Genomic DNA, 13,573 nt, shown 5'->3' on the forward strand with positions numbered 1-13,573 from the left:
ATAGCGTAAATTTTTTTGAGTGAACTAATTTTGCAAATTTTCAATATCAAACAACTTAGGTAAATGAGGAAATGTGTCGTGAGCGTACACAGACAGATGGACATAGCTAAATCTTCTAAGAATTTGATAAGGACCCAGAATATATATATACTTTGTTGGGTCTCAGGTGAATATTTCTTGATATCACCACTGATAGTGGTGGAAGGTATAGAAATTGTTATGAAAAATATTTGGTTGTTAAGTGGCAGATTTTACTACTCCACAAAGAAATATTTATCTACCCCATTTACCTAAATATTATTAGTATTCAAGTTTTTTCTATTATTTTTACAGCTTAATTCAAATTATGTTCTTATAGTTATAGAAATTAACATGTTTGACGAAATAATTATATTCGTGGCATAAGTGTTAATCGATTGTAAGTAAGAGTTGAATGATATATTTAATTAAATTGCTTATAGGCGAATATTAAGTGACTTCAAAACATAACAAAATAAAATACAAAACATACATCCTTATTTCATTTGAAATCAGAAATATAAACATATCCATGACGAACCGATTTGGCTATACTTCATTTAATACGATTTCGGTGCTAGTAATTAATTTCATCAGGCAGAACTTTATGCCAAGGGGCTTAATTTATGTAAAAATAATCTAAGTAGAACAAAAAATGTTTAATTATATTCGTGTTCAGCACGTTTTTCGACATCTATCTCATTGTCAGAATATAAAATGGGGAATTTTTGCATAAGTATGATAATAAAAAGAATAAAATGCAATATGTTTCTATGTATATATTTCTTGAATAAATATTGGTTGCTTTTGTGAAAAAAAACATATGAAATATGGTACAAAAATATCACCTAATTAAATCAACTTTTATACATAAATTATGAACATATTAAACGAAACACTACTAATGGATTGTCTTCAAATATAGTTAAAGGATTGCTTTCTGGTTGAATGTTTGTCTTTAGCTTTTTGTTTTCATTTATTTTTTTATATATCTGTATTCTTTAATATGTATCAATGACATTTATCAGTAAGAGCAATAATGACAAAAGTTTGTACGTAGTAATTTTACTTCGAATGAAATATTCAATCTTAAGGAAGTAATACTTACGATAAATATCCAATTTCCATCCATCCTCCATACCCGACTCTGGAATCATACTCTGTTCAGCGCGACATGATAAATACTTGCCACGGTCATCAATTGTGGGTGTAAAGGTTAAAATTGATGTGGTCATATTACCATCGGGATTAGCCTGTTGTTTGCACAATGATACAAAAAGCAAAAAAAAAAAATGTTAAAAATATAAACAATATAATGAATAAAAAAGCGAAAAACAATAACAAATCGATATAAATAAAATAATATAAAAATACAGGATACAGATAAACTCGAGCAAATATATGTGCATATATATATGAATGTACATGAACTTAAAATCCAAAATGAAAAAGAAAATCAAACGAGGAACAACCAACAGTGATGGCAGAGATAAAAGAATTCATGAATAGTTTTAAGTGTTTGGAGTTTGTGACATTACATGCAAAATGTAGTTAATGGTCCAATGTATCTGGACGGAGAAGAGCAGAAAAAGAAATAAAATAAATTACTCAATCTATACTTACAATTTCATGAGTATTTTTCATTGGTGTACTACCCTTCCACCATGTTATTGTGGGTGCTGGTCTCGAGCCAATGACTACACAGCTTAATTGATATGAATTATCCGCAGATAAAGGACGATTTTCTCCTTGCAATTTAACAAGTAATGGACGTACTATAAATTAAAAATTGTTCAAGTAAACAAAGAATTATTACATTGAAACCAAAAAAAAAAAAAAAAAATATAAAGGATTAATATAGAATTGATCTGGTATTACTTTCAAAATAATTTACATAAATACATATGGGAAGTTTTTTTTGTGGATGAAGACATAAATTTTAGTTTCTCTGTAGTTTTTCCAATACTACTTTTAATACGTTTTTCTAATAACAGCTTAATCATTTTATATAATATATTTAATTTTTTCAAAAGCCTAAATAATACATGTATGTGCTTCATAATTTGTATACAACATGATGGAGGTAATAATTACACTTATGCCTAGGAAGGTATAAAATTAATTTTGAATTTATTTAAATTACTTACGGTTCATATCCAGTACTACGGTATTTGTAATTGGCATTGTTATATTATTATTCGCAGCTCGACATGTTAGTTGCATATGCAAATTTTTTCTTAGCAATTTGGACAGTGATAAAACATTACCAACACGGCGGTCTGACAACGCATGTGATGATGAGTCAAGTATTGCATTTTCGTGCAACCAGGTAACTCTAGGCTGCGGTTGGCCTGAAATAAAATTTAAATGCAAATGTTATATGAAATTCATCGTAAAAATAGAAACAGCAGTTTTTAAACTATAGATAGGGACCTGTTTGGAAAATGGTCCATTACATAAGTTTTTGTTCATAAATTTATAATCACAGGCTATACAATGCAGTAATTATATTTTTTGTTTTGAGTTTTGGTGTTCAAGAGAAACAGATCCAGATCCATTACATAAGTTTTTATACCCTACACCACTATAGTGGGGAGGGTATTATACGTTTGTGCTGATGTTTGTAACATACAAAAATATTGTTCCAATACCCACCTTAAAGTATACCGATCGATTCAGTCGATTAAGACATGTCCGTCCGTCCGTCTGTCCGGCTGTCCATGTAAACCTTGTGCGCAAGGTACAGGCCGCAATTTTCAAGATAATTTGATGAAATTTGGACCAAGCATGTTTTTTGGCACAGGGACGAAGCCTATTAAAAATGGTTGAAATCGGTCCATTATTTCACCTAGCCCCCATACAACCGTACCTCCCGATTTGAACTTTTTATGCCATAATTACGTCAAATATTCTGCTACCTCTCTAAAAATTGGCACAAATAAGTTTTATATAAGTATAAATGACACTTCAGATTTTCGTTAGGATCGGCCTATATTTGACCTTAGCCCCCATACAAACCTCCCTTCAAAAATGACTTAAACGTCTAAAATTTACTTGTAACCATTTGTATCGCAATGAAACTCAACAAAACTAACCGTTATTTAGAAATATATCCTTTTCCCAAATTTACCGATGATCGGCCCATATTTGACCTATATAAAGCCTCATTTAGAAATTTTAGTTTTTTATCAATAAATTGCTTAAATATTTTGGAATTATGGTAATATTCAACATAAAAGTTTCTTTATAAAAAATAAAAATTTTATAAAAAGTAAAAATTTTAAAAACATACTCATGGTGTAGGGTATTATATGGTCGGCCATGTCCGACTATACTTTCCCACTTGTTGTTCATAAATTTATAATCACAGGCTATACAATGCAGTAATTATATTTTTTGTTTTGAGTTTTGGTGTTCAAGAGAAACAGATCAAGCAAAAACTTGGTAATGACTTCGTGTTACAATAATGTATTGAAATGCTAATAAATTATTTTTCTTTGTATATTTTTGCTGTGGACAGTCAGTTTTAGGATCGTGGAACTATTTTTCGCTTTGTTGTAAAATAATACAATTCTGTCACCCATACATATTTTTTCAGTGAAGAATTTTTTCTCTGCAATTTTTATTTTTCTCGCTCATTGTTTATTTATGTTTTTTGACATTTTCTAGTACTTATTTTTTTGTCCAAATAACTCACAATTGTGTAAATGACATTTAGTTGCTTATAAAATTGTTGTTATACTAAACTAACAAATAAACATATCACCTCCGTCATGAGAATCTTCACACAAAGTCTCAAACACCTTCCTTTAACAAGAAGTTTCTAATATGAATCAGAGAAATACAAAAACAGCAACCAACAAAAACAATACGCAATCATATATACACTTTTCTTTTTTGCTGTTTGTACAATGCTCATTAGGAGTATAACTTAATTTGAATAATCATCCGACTTTTTTAAAATACAGTTGTAATTCCATTTGATTTTTTTATTTTTCATACTTAGAGTCATAAGTAAAAGCCATTGAAAAGATAGGCGTATGTAGAATCTCTTAAAGATGATTTACGTATAACAAATTCCGCATTTCATGGATTAAGAAACATTTAACAAGTTAAATAGTTACCCTAGTATGGAGGTTTTGATGTTTTAGAATGTGCGTGTGTGTAAGTAAAGTTTTATTTGTTTTCCATCTAAGGATTTTTAAGTCCTTAAACTGTAAAGATTGAGGTAGGACTGGTTGATAGTGTAAGCAATTTCATATACATACGTACATACATTATGTATGTTGTTGGTGCTTCTGTCATTATACATATAATTGTTGTTGTACGTAAACGTTTAAGTAGTCAAGTGTTTATATTTTCATGTCATGTCGTAGTGGCACTCGTACACTTCTTTTCTTCTTTTATTTTCTTCAAGTATTGAAATTTTATTGAGAGTTTATTTGTTTTTATTGTTGTTTTTATATAAGGATAATTTTGTTTAATGTAGGTAAGTGATTGTGAATAGTGAGTATATGAGAAAAGTGTGTGCGTTGTTTTGTATCACTTTCGATACATTAGCACATTTCTAAAGAAAAACATTTTGTTTCTTATTTATATATTTGTGCATACATATACACATTCATATGTATTTTTTTACTTACCTCCAATGGCAACACACGTTATATTTATCATAGCACCTTCATTGTAGGGGCCCAAAGTATGATCTTTAATTGTTGTTCCTTTATGATCCAATATAATAATTGATTCGGGAGGAACTGTAAAGGAAAAGTATTTGATGTATTAAAAATATACATATGCATGTGTAATATCTGAATATTTATATACATAGTTTATAGTAAAAAATTGATTAAACCATTACTTTATATAGCAAAGTACTTTTACTTTCAAATATTTAATTTATATTTGTTTATAGTTTGTAGTTTGATAGTTTGTATATAATACGTAAATACATATATACATACGTATATAATAGAGAAATTCTTATGGCTAAAACCCACATCGACATATAGTTTTCATTACCTTAGCATTAAGTTTACTGTGTTGAATCAGACAAAAACTTTAAGTTTATTATACTTTGGCAAGAAGAACAAAACTAAACTTTGAAATTCATGATAAAAAATCTTTATTTAAAATCTGCTTTTTTCAACTAGACAAAAAGTTTGTTGTAACAACTTTAGTTGATTTTTTCTTTTGCTAGCTTAACTAAAACAAACTCCCAAAAGTATACTTGCAAAAGTATTCAAATGTGTGTATATGAGAATCACATGCATAAACATACACACTACAAATACTCGGATATTGAATATTGTGCACCATGTTTAGTAGGATTTTAAAGAAAATCTTTTTATACGTAATATTTATTTTTAAAAAATCAGTTGTATTTAACAGCTGTGCAAGAAAAACTTTCTATTATTGTATTTATTCGGTTCTTTTTCCAATATCACTACAAGTACACATTGTGTTTTGCATTAGTTTTGTATTTTTGGATACAGCGTGAGTATGTGTGTATCTTTTACTGATATGTACATGTGTTGGTTTGTTTTTGGTGGTGGAAGTGTTGTTAGTGTCAAAAGTAATACTTATTTATTTCCTTTGAATTTCAACACTTTTCCGTTTTAGTTAGACTTGAAGGTATAAAATTGGATTTCAGTATTCCGCAAACATTTCTTGATTTGAGTATGAGAAACATATAAGGAGGGACTTTTTTGTTTAGTGCAATATATTCAAAGAAAACTTAAGTTAATGTATGCATGACTTCTACTATTACACATACATTTAAAATTATAAAAAGAAGTACTAGTTAAAATGCAATATATTTCCATATTCTTAATGTTTATTTTCATATGAATCTTGTTTGCCTATACACCTTTTTCATAAATCCTAATAAATTGGTTTAACGACTTTAAAATGCATGTATACATATGCACGTGACTATGTGCAATAAGGTAGTGCTGTACATACATACATGCATACATATGCATGTTTTCAGTTTTATTAAATGTATACTTACTTATAACAGTCAAATTAACTTTTGAATTTCGTGTAGGACTCTTTTGAAAATCAACACGGCATCTATATTCTCCTGTATCCTCTTGTTGAGTATTTTTCATTGTTAATGTCCCAGTACGTCCATCCAATGCAAAGGATAAACGTTCTCGATAGTCTTCATCAGACCAATGAGTACCTTGGGAAAAATTGGATTCTCTCGTGTCAACACTAAAAATTCAACATAATTAAAAGAAAATAAATATTAAACATTAGAAAACATTATTTACATTAAAAAACTTAAAAACTCCTGAAAATATTACTTTAAGTATATGAACACTAAAAAAACTAAATTCTAAAGTGTTTCCTTTTTCACATTTTTCATTTTTATCCTTAAAAGCATCGGATCTAATTGTAATTCATCATCAACTTGCGAAGGCCACAATTCTCACGTCATAGTTTAACATTAAATTTCTAAAATGAGAAACCGACTCTTTTGGTTATCTTATTTTTTCTGTTCTATTTTTTATGCAAAGAGAAGTGTCATCATTATCGTCATTTTTGTCATCAACATTTCTTCAAGTTTATCTTTAACACAAAGTTTTCTGTTCTGATTGTTGACCAAAAAGTAGTAAGAATAAAATAAGAAAAATAAAATAGTTTTGCAGCTCATTAGCGAGTTGAAGAAAATCGTTATTTTCAGTTTTTCCTTTTCACACAGCGACAGTTACTCGTGCAAGTGACAAATTAATGAAAAGCCAACAAAACAATGTCGTCAAAAAACACAATATTTTTTTATTCCACCAGAAATAAAGTTTCTCTTTTCATTCAGAACATTACAAAAACAAGTAATTTAAAGTGAAAAGGTTTTATTTAATATTTATTTAAAGTAAGGGGTTAATGAGTGGGGCAAAGGACAAAATATATGTAAATTAGAAACGTCCTTATAATGATATTATATTTAAATGCTTGCATTTAGACTTTGTTAAATTAATAATCAAATCACTTACCTATAAATGGGTGTTTTTAATCCAACTTTATACCAAATCACTAGTGCTACACGATCCTCCTGCAAAGGTGGCGTCACATTACATGGAAGTCTGGCCAATGTTCCAAATATTGATTCGACCAACACTGGAGGACCTAAAAAAAATTTATGAAATTTAAAATATGTCAGCAATTTTATTCAAGTAAATATTCCTGTTCTAAATTGCTAATATTTTAATTGCTCTTATTCATTATTTTACTTAGTCATCATTTGTATCTTAGGGGCTTTTTCTACGAGCATTCTAGTCAAAAAGGTTAAGGGAACTTGGACTTTTCTATATTCTTTAATAGTTCTCATTAATAGATCAAAACTCGGACACTCCCAAGTCAATTTAAATAATTGTAAAAATTTTCCACACAAGGAAAAACACGTTAAATGTATTTACATTAAATAAATAGGATGTACATTGTACATATATTCATATGAAGCACATACACACATATGTTGGTACATAACATGTTCGTAATATTGTCTTAACATGTTTGACATTTAATTTCCCTTAACAAACATTCTGTCGGAGTGAGTTACTTATTCATTATACAGACATTCACAAAATAAGAACAGTAAAAATACATATATACATACATACACACGTATATACATCGCTTTGTATATGAGTATTTGGTGAGAGTGTTCCCCAACGGGGAAATTAATAGACGGTTATTATATGTGATTATTTATTTCTTTTTTTCAACTTCATCTTTAAATGCTCAAAGTGAGGTCAAGTTGTCAGGTTATTGTAAAACAACATTGCGCCATAATTTAAGCCAAATAGTACATAACACACAAATACACAAACTGTAAGAAGATTGTTTTATTAATGGTCTTTGGCCTGTTCAGGGGAAAATTAAAGAAACACACACAACTACCGTTCCAACCCCCACCAACATGCTGACATAGAAATAAAGAGATAAATATAAAGAAGCAACAGTGTCTGGTAGATCTTGGAACCTGGACTGATGAGAGCACATTTTATATACATTTTAGAACGATAATCATAAAAGTTGTAAATTATATTTACCAGAAGACTTGTATTTGTATTTTCTGACAAATAAATTTTAATAATGGTTGGTTCGAATTTCCATAATGAAAATACCAACAAAAGGCATACCATATCATAAGTAGAACTAGTGGGTTCAAAAAATCACTTGTTACGAACTTCAACAACACAACAAGTACAAAACAGCAACAATAAAGTTTTAATTGTAGACAAAGTGTATTTTTTCCGTTTATAATTCACATACAAAGATACATAAGAATTTCCATTGGGCTATAAATTTACATGAACAGTAGGGTGGTTCCAAATTAATATAAACTTATTTTATTCTTTACTATAAGTTATTTTTGTTAAAATAAAGCGTACTATGCATATGATTTTGTTATTATTTATTATTTTTATTTAAATAATGTGTGAATATGCCTATGTATTATACATTATTATAATTCAAATAATGTGTGGATATGCCTATGTATTATACAATGAATGAAAATGACGGCGAACTTGTTTTACTATAAAAAATTTTTCTGCAGTTTATTTTACAACAATTTTTATATATTTTTGTGGGTTATCCTAATATCCATTTGTGTGTTTTATGTATTAGGAAAAAGCAAACAGAATGAAGAATAAATTGTATAAAATTGGAACGGTGTAACAAAATACTAATTGAAATAAAAAGTGAAATAACTTTCTGTAGCGAAGAATTTATACATTAAGAACATCATATATATCTACAAAATAGGACTATAGCTGCAGAGCGGTTATTGTAATTTTTCATTCATTTCTAACCGATCAAAAATGGCGCTCATGTCTCTTAATCTATGCGCTCAACTCTGCTAACTATGCCTAATTTAACATTGGGATAATTCCACTTTTCCCTCTTTCCTGAAATCAGTTAAATATCTCCATATTTTACAGAAATATTTGGTTTACAATAAATTTATTGCTCTTATATAACCTGCTTAAAAGTCGGTACATAAAAATATAGCTTATTTACATATACATATATGTATGTATGTATGTATGTATGTATGTATGTATGTATGTATGTATGTATGTATGTATGTATGTATGTATGTATGTATGTATGTATGTATGTATGTATGTATGTATGTATGTATGTATGTATGTATGTATGTATGTATGTATGTATGTATGTATGTATGTATGTATGTATGTATTTAAAACAGAATTGTTTATAAAGTAAATACCATAAATCTAAAATGAATTTTAAAATATTTTTTATTTAACAATGATTTTTATATTGTTATTGTTTATTATTTTTTCGTTGCGCTTTACATGTATTATTTGACTGATGTGTTGCTGATTGTACATATTCCATAAAAAAAAACTCCTAAAGAAGCGAAAAATAAATAGAATTTACTTAATGGATGTAATGAAAAAGACCTGCAGAAGTAATGAATACAACACAAATTTGTTATTACTTCTAAAATAATATTATCATTTATAGAGTTTTTAAACATCACTTCCACATCAGCTAAAAGTACATATTGAAGTGGTGATAAATATTAATCTTATTTGATGTATTTGACTTATTTTTTGCTGGGATGTACTATTTTTAATGCGAGTTTCTATGTGTTTACTTACACTTTTATACAATGTATAACAAAAAACACATACATACATTCAAAATATAGAGATTTCCTATAAAACACATTAAATTTTTACGCTTCATAGGACAAACAACAACAAAAACATTATTAACAACAAAAACAATAATAAAAAACCAAACATTACGACGAGTATAGAGTTTTGCCCGTTAGTGGTATGAAAATCATATTTAGATTTAAATTTAGATTTTGCTTTTTATTTTTCATTCAATATGTATGATTGAATGAATGAATAAATGAATGAGCAATTGAAATTCAAATCAAGAAACAATGTAAAATGTTCTAACATTTTTAAACAAATAGTTGTGAATTTAAAAAACCGGTAGTAAATTCTAGCAAATTTTATTACAAGGTTTATAAATCGATAAAAATTCTTTAATGTTTATATATATGGAATAACCCACAATTTTTGATTATAGTAATGTTAACTTGTTTAATTTTTCTTTTATCATAATAATTAGTTGTGGTTACTAATTTATTGTGGCATCATAAGCTAACAACTTGATGCTACTTATTTAAATCTGGGGGCTTCACTACAACACTATTTATAATTATCCATAAAATTAGTACATGTTTGAAATTTGATTATTTAAAATATAAATACTAATTGCGGTTGGTTGATTTCCGAGTGAAATTAGACAAACAAAACAACATTATGTAAAATAAATTAGATAAAATATTTTAGAAGCCGATTCATGGAATGTGTAAAAAACGAATTCTCATAAAACGCAAATTAAAAAATACAAAAAATAGACAAACAAATCTATTCATGTGTAAATTAAGCAATTTAGAACAATAAAATTAAAGGACAAACATCTTTTTTCATTGTAGATTCTTACGGAAATTTACAAATCGAAGTACTTTAAAATTAGTTATGGCGCAACCAAATCATACTTTTTACTCTGAATATGTAAACAATTTCATTATCAGCATCTCGTCGGCGTATTATTATCCTCATCATCAATGTTTTCGTTGTGACTTCTATTGATGATTGCCGACCGACGCGTCAATTGACTACTGATTATTTTTTTTGTTAGTTCGTTTGGTTTTGTGTTAGTATAATTTTGTTTTTGTTGTGAAGCTGTGCCCATGAAAGAGAACGCACGTTAATGTTGATGGTCCGTTACCAATGTTAAAATTGTTATAATCAACTTGAGTGCAATTAGTGAAAGGACCATGATGTTGACAATAACAATAAGTAAGATTGTCATGACAGTAACAAAATCTATTAAAATTGTTTCCTTCTCTCCTGTTCTGTACAGTCGTACTAAGATACAAATTATATTTATTTTTATACTTATTTATTATTTTTTCTGTTTGGGTTTAAATTGTTTTGCTTTTTCCTTTGATATGGCAGTTTCAATTTCAAAGGAAATAGGGACAAGTGAATCATTTAAAATTTTATTTAAATAAAAAATTAAAATCAAAGGGGAAATGATGTTAGAAAATGTCGCCTAGTAATAGAAGTTTCTCAAAATAATCAATTTGTAAACAAGCCTATTACGTAAAAACTATTAGAACAGTGCCAGAAATTCCATTACATTTGCATATATCCATAATATCAGAATAGCCATATTGAAGGAAGATTATAGTTGTCATACACAAAAGTTCCAATGTAATATGGAGGTTTCCAATGGCAACTAGGAAACTTTGTACATTTTTAGGCGTTTAAAATGGAAATGTTTAAATGGCGCAATATTTAAGATTTTTTATTGCATCATGAATCATGATTAATTCAGGTACAGATCTCTCAATTTCTTTAATTCTTATTTCTTTAATTCTTAGAATTCAAGAATCTTAAACACAAATCAAATTATTTAAATTCACTTTTTATGAATTGAATTTTATTAAAATTATTCTTATGCCTAACAATAAGTATATAAATATAATAAATGAAAACATTTATTTCATCTCAACTGAGAGTAATATTTGAGAATTTAGTATCAAATCAATGATTCAGCATCAGATGTGTAATTTGCTTTTAAGTTTAATGAACAATTCATTTGGCAGCACATTGCTAATTACGCAGTACACACAAAATAATAACAAACAAATGTTTTTTAACATATGTTAAATGTTTTCTTGGTACTGTAAGGATTTAAATACCAAAATATCCTTAAAGAGTAAAAGATATATAAACGAAATAATATATATTAATTTTATTTGCTTTTTTCTGGCAGATTTTAAATTTCAAAATAAATTTGATTTTCAATGAACCACAGAAAAAGCGAATATGGCAAACAGCCATTTAAGTCAAGCTAAGGAACTATGTATACATATTCTGAATAGAACATACGAGTACTAAATGTCATTTTATACATACAGGCGAAAAAAATACAATTTTCTACTGACTCAATGTTTTTTCAATAACATTAAGATGTCATTTGCAGATAGTTGTTTCCGTTTCCGCCACTTTAACTGCCGCAATGGTTAAATTTCATTTCAATTTTACCCCCTTTTTAAACACTTACAACAACATAGAAGATACTAGCAATAAAAATCTTAAACACACATAGACATACATATGTATATATATATATATATGGATAAACATATTTAGGTGTGTATGTCTATATGTTTATACTTAGAATACATCTATGTAGAAAGAAGCAAAACCAAATAAAATGATTCCTTTATTGCACATCCTTTTGTTGACAGCAGCAGCAGTAGCAGAACGTACAACGATCGAACGGTAAGAAAGTTCGAAAAGGAAATGTAAGTTTGTGTATTTGTGTTACTGTATGTAGCGATTTTCCCTTAGTCTACAATTTTTCCATTATGACAATTTAAAAGTTGCAAATAAAACGCAAAAAAAAGCGAAACGATTTTTGCCAATAAAGCTATGACAATGATGATGTTGATGTCGATAATGATGATAAGTAAAAAAAAACAATGTCTAAAATAATGTTATTAAGGTAAGTAAATAACAGCAAAATGAATTGAGTTAAGGAAAGAAATAAAAACAAAAATCAGAAAAGAAAATGACAAAAAAGGACATGAGTATAAAATAAACTTAAATGACCTGATTTTTATTTAATTCTCTTATAAAATGTGATGATAAAATTTTATATAATTTCACTTGTTTTCTTACTCTTTCTTGTTGGCAAACAATGATAAACAAATAAGAGAAATCCGTTAAAGGTCGTTAAACGTATTAACCAAAGAAAATTCGGATTATGACATTTTAAAATTGTTTAATTTTCTTAAATATTTGCTGTCTTTATAAAACTTGCTGCGCAAAACGATTTCGTTCGTATTAAATTTTCTTTGCAAGTTTAAAAAAACTAGTTTTAAAACCTTTTAAGTTAAATGTGTAATAATGACTTTTTTTGGCAATTTTGCCAAAAACAAAAAGTGAAACAGAATAATGATTTTTCCATTTGTTTGTTTTTTAAAAATAATGCTGGTAGTCGAAGCATGGTGTGGTTATAGTTCCTTCTTTTATGTGTCAAAAGTTTTTAACCTCTAACCACGCCATCATAACCACTAAACTTAACCATCATTTCATTACCATAACCCACCAAACCACCATCAACGGATTGTTTGACAGCCAGCCAAACATCCAAACAACTAGGCAGCCAACGATCCCAACAATATTATATTATTTTTTCACAATTCACCACTCCTCCCCTTCGTCTTCCACTACCATCTATCTCATCTTTTCATTCCTCAGTTCTCGTAGAGTGAACAAAATGAGTATCTGCTTAGGCATCCACAGCATCATCAACATTATTTTCTTTACCCGTTATTAATGCTTTTAAAGCAAAAAACTTTTTGTTCCCTACGCCTTTCAGTCATCGTTTTATTTGTATTTATGAAAAAAAATCAAAATGAAATTAAAGAGAATTTTATTTAAATGATAATTTTAAATGCTTCTTTTTTAACTATTAT

The 13,573-nt window shown here is 28.0% G+C and overlaps 1 protein-coding gene across 10 annotated transcripts in view; it reads right to left on the bottom strand.

The window, feature by feature from the left end:
* The window catches only part of LOC111675711 (hemicentin-1), a 51,738-nt gene that overhangs the window by 12,826 nt on the left and 25,339 nt on the right, over positions 1-13,573 (bottom strand). For all 10 annotated transcript variants that reach the window (XR_006941294.1, XM_046954325.1, XM_046954319.1 and 7 more), the window contains 6 exons: positions 7,017-7,149; positions 6,032-6,237; positions 4,662-4,775; positions 2,166-2,369; positions 1,642-1,793; positions 1,127-1,271 (listed from right to left, as the gene is read on the bottom strand). Coding sequence is in view for 9 of the 10 variants with exons in the window: in XM_046954325.1 (XP_046810281.1) it covers positions 1,127-1,271; positions 1,642-1,793; positions 2,166-2,369; positions 4,662-4,775; positions 6,032-6,237; positions 7,017-7,149 (954 nt within the window). In the remaining variant the exon portion in view is untranslated. The remainder of the gene's footprint in view (positions 1-1,126; positions 1,272-1,641; positions 1,794-2,165; positions 2,370-4,661; positions 4,776-6,031; positions 6,238-7,016; positions 7,150-13,573) is intronic.

The sequence above is a fragment of the Lucilia cuprina genome, chromosome 6, assembly GCF_022045245.1.
Source record: "Lucilia cuprina isolate Lc7/37 chromosome 6, ASM2204524v1, whole genome shotgun sequence".
Classification (NCBI taxonomy): Eukaryota; Metazoa; Arthropoda; class Insecta; order Diptera; family Calliphoridae; genus Lucilia; species Lucilia cuprina.